The sequence below is a fragment of the Salmo trutta genome, chromosome 24 (assembly GCF_901001165.1).
Source record: "Salmo trutta chromosome 24, fSalTru1.1, whole genome shotgun sequence".
Lineage (NCBI taxonomy): Eukaryota > Metazoa > Chordata > Actinopteri > Salmoniformes > Salmonidae > Salmo > Salmo trutta.
In genome coordinates this window covers 17,997,997-18,013,249 of record NC_042980.1, presented here as the reverse complement: position 1 = coordinate 18,013,249, position 15,253 = coordinate 17,997,997, and the positions used below count along the sequence as shown (strand labels likewise).

Here is a 15,253-nt window from a genome sequence, read left to right as displayed (position 1 = left end):
AGTGACTAGATACACATTCAGCATCTAAACCTCTGTGTATATAATCCCATTATAAACGGGGAAATGTATTTTGTTTCAGGAAATCTAGCTGTACAACCTCATCTCCAGGCTTAGTGTACTGCATGGCTCACTAAAGCCCCGTCAAGGCAAATATTAGCAGAAAGCAAATAATCCTGCAGGTTGTGATTAAGATTTTAAATGGATCCCAATTGTGTGCTTTTGGTTAATGAATAACAAAGTCTTGGAGGATGGTGTCTGTAATTTATTAAACATGAAAAGCTCCTTGATGAAATATAGAAACTAGATATTTTTGCATTTCAAACGATTTGCATGGCCAGCTTACTTCGCATGCAAATTTGTTTTAGAGCGTTATAAAAAGAAATGAACTAATAAGTACCATTGAATGCCCCCGTTTCATAAAAAGGTAGTATCTTCAAGTATCTTGATCAAAGGTAAAGCTTAATTATGAGGAATTATTATTCTCAAACTGAAACATTACCTACCAACTTAAGAAGTCTCAGCACAGTAGCGCAGAAGTGCAGAATTTCTAGATAGTTTTTTCTAATTTGTTCAATCTTTAATTGCATATTCATGAGTGCTTTGCACCACATTCCCCGTTACAGAAAATACACAAACATAATTAATACTCATTATGAACACAGGTCGTAAGTTAATAATCCATCTGTGATTATGATGAGTGCTCTGTATGCTCTCAATAAGTCAGAAATAGAAACAAACCAAACAATGTCAAACTAATAAAAACAACTCCTTTGTATGCTACAGGACTTGTAGGGCTCTGGGCTCTCTGCCTTTCTGTGATGTGCGCTTTGTATTTGAGGTAGACTATAGAATGCTATTCTTTCCTACTGTAATGGTGATTTTATCAACTAAACTACACCAGATCATAAATATGTGCAATTATTTATATGTAAATGACGTGTCTCTTTGAAGCTTGAGAAGTGGTGTGTAACCCAAGATGACCTGGAGATAGCGCTGGATTGTACCATTTTCCAAGTAAATATGCATCTGATGAACTGGCCCAATTGTAGTCTGGCCCTTCCTGTAGAACATCACCATTATAACCATTTACAAACGCATTTCAAACAGATACCAAACACTATAGAGAAATGTGATTCTCTCTTACGTTTGTCATGTACAGGCATTTTGTCTTCCCTAATCTACAGTATTATCATAAATACTGAACCCACATTGGTAAAGTTATTGCTTAAGTGGGTGAATCAACCAACCCCAACTGAGACACAATAGATTCCCTCGATTCTCTCTGCAGTAATGTTTTTCTGCTGTGTTTCTGTTTCTGTGTCAGTATGGTGAATAAATAAGAGCCATGTATAAAACTGTGCTAGCTAGTTAATGAAGAGAAAGTCCCTGGCTTGGTGGAGATGCGGAGGGAGCAGTATTTAGACTTCTCTCCTCGTCTGTGTGGCCCAGTTACTAACTCACATGACTCCATTTCCATGGTTACTGAGGGCATAGACAAGGACCAAACAACTTGGGAAAATATGCATATTTTTCTAATTAGCATTTTAGAATTAACAGCAGAAGAATTTTAAGGATGCCAGCCAATCTGAAGTTCTGGGAGCCAAAATGTTTTAATAAAATCACTTATGTTAAGAGAGTTCAAATCGTAGTAAATATCAACAGTTAAACACACACATGCATGCATACAGATAGCATCCACTGAGCCATGAACATGTGACATCTTAGTTCTTGTAACCAGTGTAAAAATGTCTCAACCCAAGACTACGCTACTCCCCCGAAATATTTACACTTTTACGGCAACACTATCAATGCCGCCACCATCCTCTACAAAACTATAGAAGCAGTGCTCTAACAAGATCAAACTCAATTCATCAGTGTTTGCATTGATTTGCTTGCGAAACAAAAAGGAGCGTTTGTCTGCGAGACAGGTGGCTGGAGATTCCAGATACCCCTCTCTGATACTGAGGCCCACATGAATAATAGAACGTGGTAAGTTGGTGCCAGGATCACGGCCTGCAAACACAGCTGCTCCTCTCAGCCTTCCAAGAATGAACAGCTCACTTGGAAGGGAGACAGGGAGACAAGGCCTGCATGGACACCACCTGAGGACCTCAGACTGAACAACTAATCAAACCTACGGGGCTGAGAGGGAGGGAGGGGAGGGAGGGAAGGGGGGCATCTGTTCATACAAAAGTAGAGAGAAAACAAATGAAACAGGAGACCAGAGAAAGAAAGAAAGAAAGAAAGAAAGAAAGAAAGAAAGAAAGAAAGAAAGAAAGAAAGAAAGAAAGTGAGGGAGGGAGGTGTAGGACTGAAGATATGATGTGTTTGCATTGTGTTTAGGATATTTAGGAGATAACAATATCATGTCTCCATTATCCGTGGCAGAGAAAATCCTTTCATATGATGTGAATGGACTGGACTACATCCAATGCTACACTAACCATCATGTTGTAGTACTTGTAAGTCTCTTTGTCCAATGGGACCCAAGCGCTTGGCCCATGATTCCGGTAACGACACTGCCCATTCGTAACAACACATGCACACTGCCCATGGTTCCAGTAAGCTGCAACACTGTTGGCTCTTGGAACGGTGGTTTCAATTAGAGACCTGGTGATGTGTACTGAAACCTGCCTAATCAGCTCACCTCCCGTCCACACAAGCCACGGACCCATAGGAACTCCCCGTAATGCAACCCCATTACAGGGCCAGCCAGCACGGGCAACGCGACTCTAATGATGACGACCCATCATCTCCATCACCAGGAGACTCTCTCCCTGTCTCAAGGTCCTAAATGGGGCATGAAGTCAAACAACTGTTTACTAATAATGTGTTGGCTACAGATGAGGCCTTGCTCTCATGTTCTGGACAGTTCAACCAGCTCATTATCTTGGACTAGGACTAGGTCGTCTTAAATGACGTGGGGCAGGTGATTGCCATGTGCTGTCTTTTTTTTCTCAGTATCTTTGCAATGTAAATGAATGGTGTACGTCACCATATGGTCACTAATGCATCTATTTAGCTGCACAACTACATTCACTTAGTGGCGAATCTGTAGTGACTCCACCCCTGGCCGTTTCATCTCTACAGCGGAGCATGGCGTACCAGGTTATCCTAATTACACCTCCTGCTATGAAGGGCTTCCTACACTGCTAATTAGTTGTCTAAACGCTGTCTGAGACTCATCAGCCGTGCACATACTTATCTGATTAACTGGATGTAACCACCTTGAGCGCCAGAGGGGATTCTGGCCTACATTCTGGAGCATGTAAATATTTATTGCCAAATTATAACACCACCTTGGGATTGTTTTCGCAATCTGTTTCCGGGGGCTTCGAGGGTCTCAGAGAGAATATTTGGGTATGGGATGGGACAGCATTGACAACAGCAGGCACTTTTGTACAAATGACACATATAGAACAAATGAAAAAATAAATAAGGGGTAGAAGAAAAAGCATTATTCAATATAATTTCCTTATGTTTCATCCATGGAGCTCAGGAGAGAGCTGATGGCCCCTGTATTCCAACCCTGAGTTGGGGTTATAGGGCCCAGGTAGCATTTCAACACAAGTGCACAACCTTTAACAGTATTGTTTACACAAGGTTAACACTGGCGTCAGTAGGACGGCAGCTAGGGTAGGAGCCGGAACAATGGCATGATGGGGGTTAATTGAGACGTTGGTTGGGGGCATGTGTGTGGTGGGGTGTGTGTGTGTGTGTGTGTGTGTGTGTGTGTGTGTGTGTGTGTGTGTGTGTGTGTGTGTGTGTGTGTGGTGGTGGTGTGTGTGTGTGTGTGTGTGTGTGTGTGTGTGTGTGTGTGTGTGTGTGTGTGTGTGTGTGTGTGTGTGTGTGTGTGTGTGTGTGTGTGGTGAAGTAGAGTGGAAGTATGTCGACACATGACTCAGTGTCAGATCAGATCTTGTGTTAGCTTCTGTCTGGACTGCCAGCCCTGGCTGCCGTGACCTTTGACCCGTGGAATTCCCCCCACTAACCACCAGGGGATGTCAGGGGTGAGAGAGAGAGGTGACCCACCTCACAGTTCTGCAGCGACCTCTTTTGACTGGACAGATTGAGAGAGGCAGAGAACTCTGCTACCTTTTTGAGACCACCTGGTGTAAGTGGAGTCAATGATACAGTACACTGTACATACTGTGTAGATCTATCTGAATGTTTGAAGAGTTTATTCACCGCCTCCAAATGCAACCTAAAGTTCTAACTGAGGTTGTTCTCCTCTGGGCCCATACATACTGTATGTGCCAAGTGACCATGTGGAAATATGGCTATTGATTTCACCCCTGTTGCTTAGCAGAGAGTGGAGTATCAACTTAGCATACTGTACCACTGCTCAATCCTCAGTGGTCTTTCTCTCTCTCAGCCTCTCTGAATGAAAAATCGTTTAGTTTTTAAGTGAGCTGCCTTGAGGACAACGTTTCTAGAGGCAAATAAAAGCGCATGGAGTACAGTATAAACAGGATTAATGCTAACACACCACAGGGCCTGATGCATGTGTTACTATGTAAAACCCAGGAAAGCCTGCCTATTTCACTGGTAGAATAGCAACCGTTACACAGTTCTGACACAAACCATTATTAATCTGGATCTGGAGAATTTCATTGCATTCCATATTTTCAGTCTTCTTGACCTCAAAATGAAAGTGACTGAAATCTGACTGCAAGCGCAAGCTTTGCGAATATGCTTGAATATGCTGACACAAACTAATGTGCTGATGACAACAACAAAAAATCTAGACTGTATACTCACTGATGGCCTCCACAAACAGATCAAATAATGGGAAGGGAAACAGGGGCTCTGGCAGCTCCCGGAAAAACATCTTGAGTGCCCCGGTGACGACGTGGATGTCCTCCCATTGGCTGTCGTCCAGGTTAAACTCCTCCTCTGGGACAACACCAGGAAGAGAGGGGGCAAGAGAGAGAGGGGGAAGAGGGGGAAGATGGGGAGAGAGGTGGGAGTGGGAGACAGAGAAAGAGAGAGAAGGAACAGGAGCAGTGGGAGAGAGAGAGAGAGAGAGAGAGAGAGAGAGAGAGAGAGAGAGAGAGAGAGAGAGAAAGAGGGAGTGAGAGAGAGAGAGAGAGAAAAAGAACAGGAGAGGGAATAGAGCGGGAACAACAAAGCTTTAATTGGGAGAATTTGCAAAGGCTAATTACTATGCTAATGTTTACCTGCTAACAGCGGCGCTCGCTAACAGGCTCCCAGCTACCCAGAGGTCTGATGAAGCCACATGTGTTGGATTGGGTTTCTGTTCTAGACTGACATATACCCTCTGTTGAAATCAGTTAGTTCTGATAGGGCTGAGAATAGAGAAAACCCCTGGTAGTGACAGAGACAGGCCATCAGGTGACGAAGTGATTCAGAGGCACCAGGCTCAATATGCCACAGGAGGGGTGCAGGATGATCCAAAGCCAAGATGACAGGCCTGGAGGTCTGAAGACAGTGGAATGGTACAGCACAAAGTCACATTATGCTGTATGTTGAAACTGGAAATAAGCAATCGTTCGTTTCAGACAACCCTGTTACATGATAATAGGAGTATAGTGCCATAGGAACTTCTGAATAATTTTCATAGAGATAATTATCTTAGAGAGATTTTATCCATGATTTGAAATTAGAGTAATGTATTTGGCATGTCAAGATGATCTTAGATCTTCCCTTCCATCCTTGGCCAACCAAAAACAAAGGCAATGTGTTGGAGAGCCAGAGTCATAGAAAATTACATAAAGCGAGTGGGTATTTCTTATTTTGTTCTGCACAGTTTTAGGTACTCCCTAGAAAAAAGTCCAGACTTTCAATTAGCCAGCCTCTCCAGTGTGTGCACTTGACACATCTGAGCTGATTGCTAATCAGCCCAAGGTTTCCTTGTTTGTACTGAATCCTGGTACAAAAACCCACTCAGGGAAACTGAACCTGCTGCGTTCAATGGTCCTGAAGGACATAGTAGCCTACTACATGGTCAATGTTTTCAACCCACTCTCACTTGAGATTGTACTGTACTGGCTCTATATAACTATGGGGGTTGGGAGCACATTGAGGATAAATGGAATGTGTGGGACAGAATGTAGGCACATGGTGTCATTGTGTCAGAATGCTTGGAATGTGCAAAATGTTGATGATGTCACTCTCCCCTCAATGTCCCGCATCACAAACCACTTCTTTAATCTCTAGGACTGCAGGGCACAGTAACAAATAATGGTGTATCTAAATAAAAAGAAGGTTGCTAGCTACCTCAAGACAGAGAAATACATTCCAGAGTGATAAATTAGGCTAAAGGTCAACCAGTCTATTCTTTATTCTCAGAGCCTGGACAACAACAAACGTTCTCTTGTTGGTTTGCTAGAGAAATGCCCCAGGAGTCCCTTACAGGAAACATTGGATAATTCAGATGAAGTATGTAGACGTGTTTCACTGGAGGCCCAGATCTGACTTGAATTCTCATGAGGGATGCTTTATCCTTCCTTTAATTCTGAAAGATCCCATTCTTAAGGTATTCGTCAATCATTTTTTATTTGCCAAAGAATGCCTTGTGATCTGTTACTCATTCACCATCAATGTCTCTACAGTTACTCATAATTAAGCTGTAAAGTAGAGTTACTCAGTAATTACCCAGAATCATCCATGATTATTGAAGATGGCGCCGGAGAGGATGGCTGCTGTTTTATTTGCTCTTAACCAACTGTGCTATTTTGTTCATTTTTTTTGCATTGTTTGTAACTTATTTTGTACATAATGTTGCTACTACCATCTCTTATGACCGAAAAGAGCTTCTGGACATCAGAACAGCGATTACTCACCTCGATTTGGACAAAGAATGTTTCTTAAATAAGTCAGACGGGAAGGATATACTGCAAACACCTGAAAACGCCCTCATCCCGTCATTCACTGGAAAAAGAAACTGAGATTTTACGGAAAGAGATCGGGGTGCCTTGTGAGGATCAGGCGACGAGTGGCTAATCTGCCGTTGCCATCCGTACTGTTAGCTAACGTTCAATCGCTGGAAAATAAATGAGATAAACTGAAAGCACGTATATCCTACTAATGGGACATTAAAAACTGTAATATTTTATGTTTCACCGACTCGTGGCTGAACGGTGACATTAATAACATACAGCTGACGGGTTATGCACTATTGGCAGGATAGAACAGCAGCTTCTGGTAAGACACGGGGCGGGGCCTATGTGTATTTGTAAACAACAGCTGGTGCACGATATCTAAGGAAGTCTCAAGGTTTTGCTCGCCTGAGGTAGAGTATCTCATGATTAGCTGTAGACTACACTATTTACCTAGAGAGTTTTCATCTGTATTTTTCATAGCTGTCTACATACAGTGGGGCAAAAAAGTATTTAGTCAGCCACCAATTGTGCAAGTTCTCCCACTTAAAAATATGAGAGAGGCCTGTAATTTTCATCATAGGTACACTTCAACTATGACAGACAAAATGAGAAAATGTATTTATTTGCAAATTATGGTGGAAAATAAGTATTTGGTCAATAACAAAAGTTTATCTCAAAACTTTGTTATATACCCTTTGTTGGCAATGACACAGGTCAAACGTTTTCTGTAAGTCTTCACAAAGTTTTCACACACTGTTGCTGGTATTTTGGCCCATTCCTCCATGCAGATCTCCTCTAGAGCAGTGATGTTTTGGGGCTGTCGCTGGGCAACACGGACTTTCAACTCCCTACAAATATTTTCTATGGGGTTGAGATCTGGAGACTGGCTAGGCCACTCCAGGACCTTGAAATGCTTCTTACGAAGCCACTCCTTCGTTGCCCGGGCGGTGTGTTTGGGATCATTGTCATGCTGAAAGACCCAGCGACGTTTCATCTTCAATGCCCTTGCTGATGGAAGGAGGTTTTCACTCAAAATCTCACGATACATGGCCCCATTCATTCTTTCCTTTACACGGATCAGTCGTCCTGGTCCCTTTGCAGAAAAACAGCCCCAAAGCATGATGTTTCCACCCCCATGCTTCACAGTAGGTATGGTGTTCTTTGGATGCAACTCAGCATTCTTTGTCCTCCAAACACGACGAGTTGAGTTTTTACCAAAAAGTTATATTTTGGTTTCATCTGACCATATGACATTCTCCCAATCCTCTTCTGGATCATCCAAATGCTCTCTAGCAAACTTCAGATGGGCCTGGACATGTACTGGCTTAAGCAGGGGGACACGTCTGGCACTGCAGGATTTGAGTCCCTGGCGGCGTAGTGTGTTACTGATGGTAGGCTTTGTTACTTTGGTCCCAGCTCTCTGCAGGTCATTCACTAGGTCCCCCTGTGTGCTTCTGGGATTTTTGCTCACCGTTCTTGTGATCATTTTGACCCCACGGGGTGAGATCTTGCGTGGAGCCCCAGATCGAGGGAGATTATCAGTGGTCTTGTATGTCTTCCATTTCCTAATAATTGCTCCCACAGTTGATTTCTTCAAACCAAGCTGCTTACCTATTGCAGATTCAGTCTTCCCAGCCTGGTGCAGGTCTACAATTTTGTTTCTGGTGTCCTTTGACAGCTCTTTGGTCTTGGCCATAGTGGAGTTTGGAGTGTGACTGTTTGAGGTTGTGGACAGGTGTCTTTTAAACTGATAAGTTCAAACAGGTGCCATTAATACAGGTAACGAGTGGAGGACAGAGGAGCCTCTTAAAGAAGAAGTTACAGGTCTGTGAGAGCCAGAAATCTTGCTTGTTTGTAGGTGACCAAATACTTATTTTCCACCATAATTTGCAAATAAATTCATAAAAAATCCTAGAATGTGATTTTCTGGATTTCTTTTCTCATTTTGTCTGTCATAGTTGACGTGTACCTATGATGAAAATTACAGGCCTCTCTCATCTTTTTAAGTGGGAGAACTTGCACAATTGGTGGCTGACTAAATACTTTTTTGCCCCACTGTACCACCACAGACCGATGCTGGCACTAAAATCGTACTCAATGAGCTGTATACCGCCATAAGCAAACAGGAAAATGCTCATCCAGAGGCAGTGCTCCTAGTAGCCGGTGACTTTAATGCAGGGACACTTAAATCAGTTTTTCTATCAGCATGTTAAATGTGCAACCAGAGGGAAAAAAACTCTAGACCACCTTTACTCCTCACACAGAGACGTGTACAAAGCTCTCCCTCACCCTCCATTTGGCAACTCTGACCCTAATTCTAAAATTCTATCCTGATTCCTGCTTACAAGCAAAAATTAAAGCAGGACGCACCAGTGAATCGGTCTATAAAAAAGAGATCAGATGAAGCAGATGCTAAACTACAGAACTGTTTTGCTAGCACAGACTGGAACATGTTCCGGGATTCTTCCGATGGCATTGAGGAGTGCACCACATCAGTCACTGCCTTCATCAATAAGTGCATCAATGATGTCATCCACACAGTGACTGTACGTACATACCCCAACCAGAAGCCATGGATTACAGGCAACATTCGAACTGAGCTAAAGGGTAGACCTGCTGCTTTCAAGGAGTGGGACTCTAACCCGGAAGCTTATAAGAAATCCCGCTATGCCCTCCGACAAACCATCAAACAGGCAAAGCATCAATACAGGACTAAGATCGAATCGTACTACACCGGCTCTGACGTACAGACTACAAAGGGAAGCATAACAGAGAGCTGCCCAAGTAACACTGAAACATGCATGAGAGCATCAGCTGTTCCGGATGACTGTGTGATCACGCTCTCCGCAGCTGATGTGAGTAAGACCTTTAAACAGGTCAACGTTCACAAGGCCGCAGGGCCAGATGGATTACCAGGATGTGTACTCCGAGCATGCACTGACCAACTGGCAAGTGTCTTCACTGACATTTTTAACCTCTTCCTGTCTGAGTCTGTAATACCAATATGTTTCAAGCAGACCACCATAGTCCCTGTGTCCAAGAACACTAAGGTAACCTGCCTAAATGACTACCGACCCATAGCACTCACGTCTGTAGCCATGAAATGCTTTGAAAGGGTGGTCATGGCTCACATCAACACCATTATCCCAGAAACCCTAGACCCACTCCAATTTGCATACCGCCCCAACAGATCCACAGATGATGCAATCTCTATTGCACTCCACACTGCCCTTTCACACCTGGACAAAAGAAACAACTATGTGAGAATGCTATTCCTTGACTACAACTCAGCGTTCAACACCATAGTGCCCTCAAAGCTCATCACTAAGCTAAGGACCCTAGGACTAAACACCTCCCTATGCAACTAGATCTTGGACTTCCTGACGGGCCGCCCCCAAGTAGTAAGGGTAGGTAACAACACATCCACCACGCTGATCGTCAACACGGGGTCCCCTCAGGGGTGTGTGCTCAGTCCAGTCCCTTCCTGTACTCCCTGTTCACTCGTGACTGCACTGCCAGGCACGACTCCAACACCATCATTAAGTTTGCCAATGACACAACTGTGGTAGGCCTGATCACCAACAACAATGAGACAGCCTATAGGGAGGAGGTCAGAGACCTGACCGTGTGGTGCAAGGACAACAACCTCTCCCTCAACGTGATCAAGACAAAGGAGATGATTGTGGACTACAGGAAAAGGAGGACTGAACTCGCCCCCATTCTCACTGGCAGGGCTGTAGTGGAGCAGGTTGAGAGCTTCAAGTTCCTTGGCGTCCACATCACCAACAAACTAACATGTTCCAAGCACACCAAGACAGTCGTGAACAGGGCACAACAAAGCTATTTCCCCTCAGGAGACTAAAAGATTTGGTATGGGTCCTCAGATTCTCAAAAGGTTTTACAGCTGCACCATCGAGAGCATTCTGACGGGTTTTATCACTTCCTGGGATGGCAACTGCTCTGCCTCTGACTGGCGCTACAGAGGGTAGTGCGTACGTCCCAGTACATCACCGGGGCCAAGCTTCCTGCCATCCAGGACCTCTATACCAGGCGGTGTCAGAGGAAGGCCCTAAAAATTGTCAAAGACTCCAGCCACCCTAGTCATAGACTGTTCTCTCTGCTACCGCACGGCAAGCTGTACTGGAGCGCCAAGTCTATGTCCAAGAGGCTTCTAAACAGCTTCTACCCCAAACCATAAGACTCCTGAACATCTGAACATCTAATCAAATGGCTACCCAGACTATTTGCAATGCCCCCTTCCCCCCCTTTTACGCTGCTGCTACTCTCTCTGTTATTATCTATGCATAGTCACTTTAATAACTATAAGTATATGTACATATTACCTCAATTACCTCAACACTGGTGCCCCCGCACATTGACTGTACCGGTATCCCCTGTATATAGCCCCGTTATTGTTATTTACAGCTGGTCTTTTATTATTTGTTTTTCTTACTCTTACTTTCTTTGGGTATTTTCTTAAAACTGCATTGTTGGTTAATGGCTTGTAAGTAAGCATTTCACTGTCAAGTCTACACCTGTTGTATTCGGCGCATGTAACAAATACAATTTGATTTGATTTCAACAGAACACACTGTCTTAGTTGTATCCATTGTATCACAAAGAAACCCCCCTAATTGAACCCTATTTGAATCCTGTTGTGTTCATTATATGATATCCAGTAGAAACTGAACTGTATGAAGTCAAGTACTGTTACAAACACTATAACATAGTCAATCACAAGTGAATTAAATGACAGTACATACCTTGGTCAACCAAGAATCGTAACTTCTGGATGGTGGCTAGATTACCACTCACTCTGTAGATGCCATCAGCCTCTAAACCTGGTGGATACAAGTTAGACATTAAATACAAGCAGATTTGACAAAACTCCGTTTTGATTTGGACTTATATGACCATAAATGACACATTTAGATACAATTCCTGGGTTTTACAATAGACAATGTGTACATTCATTGCAGTGGAATGGATAGTTGACATCTTGCCTAGATAGGGGCTTGGACTTGGACAACATACGGCTCTATTTCACTGTGACATTTTGAGCATTACTTTGATTATAGAGTCTGACTGCCATTTTCTTTTGCATCCAAGTACAGAAGACCAGCCTGCCAAACCAGCTCAACAGCATTTGATAGATTGTCATGCTTTCATTGTCCATACTCTAAAAACAAGGCATTTAAAAAATATATAAATTAAAAAGTGACCAGCATTTAAATACACAAGGCTGGAGACTTAAAAGTTGAAACACAGGCTAGGCTACAGATTGTAATGCTAAATATTTGAGTCACACTGTTGTCAGTGCAAACTAACACTGCCGCTGCATAGAGGTAGCTGGGGCGACACTTTCCTCTGGCCCTTTCTATCAATTGCTCTAATGAATGTCCGTCCACATTCCCGAGCATTTGACAGTGGCACGCTATGTACTGTACTATACCGCTGTCACTGGTGGGGTAACTTGAGGATATGGTTGTCTTGAAAAGTAAAGAAGACGTACGTTTCATTCTTTGCAAGGCGTTCTTGTATAACGTCCTGGCTATTTTCTGCAGCTCAAGTGTTAAGATGTCCAGAGGAATTTCACCCCAGTGTTTGGCCCTTTGTTTACATAGAAAGCAGTCAGAAGTTGTTTGTTTGTTCTTTCCCTGCTGTGTCCAGAGCCCAGCCAATGGCCTCCCAAATGTTGTTTGTGTGTTTGTGTGTGTGTGTGTGTGTGTGTGTGTGTGTGTGTGTGTGTGTGTGTGTGTGTGTGTGTGTGTGTGTGTGTGTGTGTGTGTGTGCGCGTGTGTGTGTGAGTGAGTGAGTGAGTGAGTGAGTGAGTGCGTGTCTAAAGGTTTATTTTCTAACACACTAAAGTCCATCGTGTATCAAGAAATGCAACAGACCTTTAGATCATAATCATTACAGTTAAAAGACGTTCTTAATCATTATTATTTTCTCAGCGTGTTTATCGGGCCACAGCAATTTTACCCCCAGATAACTAATAGTCCTGAACAAATGTTCAGCCAAAACCACAAACGGAACCCATTACACAAACACATAATTCAGTCTCAATTTCAGCGCGTTATAAACAGTCTGAAGTGGACTCGGAATTGGACGCGGACCAGGAGTGAGTGATTTGGGATGCCGAGGAGCATTTTCCTCAGGGTTCAGCGCCTTTGCCTGGCCAGCTATGTGACGGAGCCTGGGAAACTACTGATCACACACATTGTGTGAGAACACTACGAGTCAATGACCGGGATACACGTCTTATAAAACAGGCAATCTCAACTATAGGTCTTTTCATATTCACTCTCAAATGTCAAAACAGAGGAGGAAGTGTAAACAGTGGTGAAATGCTGAAGCAGCTACTGTAACTGTGTGAGATGAAGCATCACTGAGGTGGAAAGGCTGACTCGACAGGGTCAGGGTGTGGAGAAGGGTCAAACTCCCAAATACAGGAGGACAATACAGTACATACTTCCCACACACATCTTATCCATTGTTGATTTATTTCCCATAAACAAAGTATTAATTAAATATAACAATTTTTGTAAAAGTGCATACCTCTTTTTTCGACGGCCTCCACACACTGCCTGACAAACTTTGGCACAGTGGTCCCTTCCCGCTCGCAAAGTGCCAACAAGTGACATCCAAACACTCGATCTGTGAGGAAAAAAAGACATGATTTGTTCAGTAAAAAAATCAATTTCCCAGAACTACTGAACTAGAGACAGTGTAAAAATATAGATATTAGCAGTAATCATCAGATATTGCATTTAATTGCATCAAAAGTCCTCAAACGTGGAATGTGTTGAAATGTCTGTTTTCAGATCTCAGGAATTTTGGTGGAACGGTAAAAGGTCTGTTTAATAAGTCATTCCATTCACGCTTGAAAAATCTCATTAATACTGTCCATTGATCATCATCATCATTATGTGGAGGGAGAGGTAATTATTTCATAGCATGAGTAGTAACACTCATCGCTCTTGACTCCTACTGCCCTGCTTTCCTCTGATGGCTGTTTCCAGAACAGTGCTACTAACAGTAGGCTACATAGATTCCACGGCCACATTGGTAAAGGATAAACAATCTAATGTTTAATCACACACTTAGCATTTTATCGCTAACATTTTTTCCCATGAACCCTGAGAATCCCAGGCCGCTTTGCTCCAATCAGAGGAAGAGGGGAGCCACATTTTCTTGCCTTATATGAACATTCCCATTGCTTCATTACTCTACTTTTGTCCATTTAAATGTACTGAGGCGTCCCTCATTTAACCTGTCCTTACTGGCAATAAACTCAGGTTCTGTGGTCACTAACTCTGGTCAGTTAATCTCCAGTAGACGCCCTATAGGGCTAGCAAAGGCTAGGGTTAGCAAAGCATACCTCATCAATCATAGACAGGAATTCAAACTGACTGTGCCCAGAGGTACACTTTCTCACTCATCAACTGGCTTATGTTACATTATCGGGACTCTTGAACAGTGCTGTCTCTCTAGCACTGTGCAACATCAAAGATCGCCCTCTCTTGTTTATACACTGGAGGGGAGTGTGCACCAAATACATAAATGACTGCAAGCGCGGCACCTTTGCATACAAAATGCACTTCCCAGCGCTCGGCAGATAAGCAAGAGAAAAGACGAGGGAGAGGGGAAGGGGGGCAGAGAAATGGAGCAAAATTACCCCTCCTAAAGGAATTCAAATAACCCTCGCGTTGCATGGATTTAATTTGCATTCTGAAGTACGATAGGAAAGGGGGGGGGACCTGATTTGAGGAAGCACACTCTCTGAAGTGGCTTGCCCACCAGCCCTGCCAAATAGGACAGTCTGGAGGCCACCTGCCCCACTCCTTAATCCAGAAGTATTTCATTTATTCCGTCAATAACGTCCTCTCCCTTTGATCTAGCGTTTGTCCCGTGGACACAACATTAAAGGGTCTCCTTGAAGCTGGGGGAAATTCCAAATACCGTTACCTTCTTCTAAGGATTGCAAATGTGCTTAAATATGCCCTTTAATGGTGTATTTTCCTTCAACCGTGAGCTCAATAAATTAGTTCCCCCTTAGAGGAATGGATTCTGTGGTTGCCGGTTGGATTGGCATGGTTTGTTCAAGTAAAATGCATTCAGTTTAATTTTATCAATCACTGTTGTTCTGTGACTCCTAATAAATGTGGAAAGACCTTTTTAAATCAGTATAATAACTCATTATCATCACTAGTTATTCCATATTTACAATCAATTATAAAATAAATTGTGACATCTGGGAATATACAGACACAGTTAACTCTCTTTTCTCTTCTTTGAAGGGCTGTCCTAATAGAAAAAGATGACAAAATGTACAACACATTTTGAAAGATTTGTGTTCTTCACAACATGTGAGGCGTGGTGGAAAATAATACACTTATACTGGTACA

General features: G+C 43.1%; 1 protein-coding gene across 2 annotated transcripts in view; it reads right to left on the bottom strand.

The window, feature by feature from the left end:
- The window catches only part of LOC115160841 (rho GTPase-activating protein 15), a 50,614-nt gene that overhangs the window by 13,782 nt on the left and 21,579 nt on the right, over positions 1-15,253 (bottom strand). For both annotated transcript variants that reach the window (XR_003869125.1, XM_029711315.1), the window contains exons 9-11: positions 13,404-13,502; positions 11,609-11,686; positions 4,762-4,896 (exon numbers count right to left, since the gene is read on the bottom strand). Coding sequence is in view for 1 of the 2 variants with exons in the window: in XM_029711315.1 (XP_029567175.1) it covers positions 4,762-4,896; positions 11,609-11,686; positions 13,404-13,502 (312 nt within the window). In the remaining variant the exon portion in view is untranslated. The remainder of the gene's footprint in view (positions 1-4,761; positions 4,897-11,608; positions 11,687-13,403; positions 13,503-15,253) is intronic.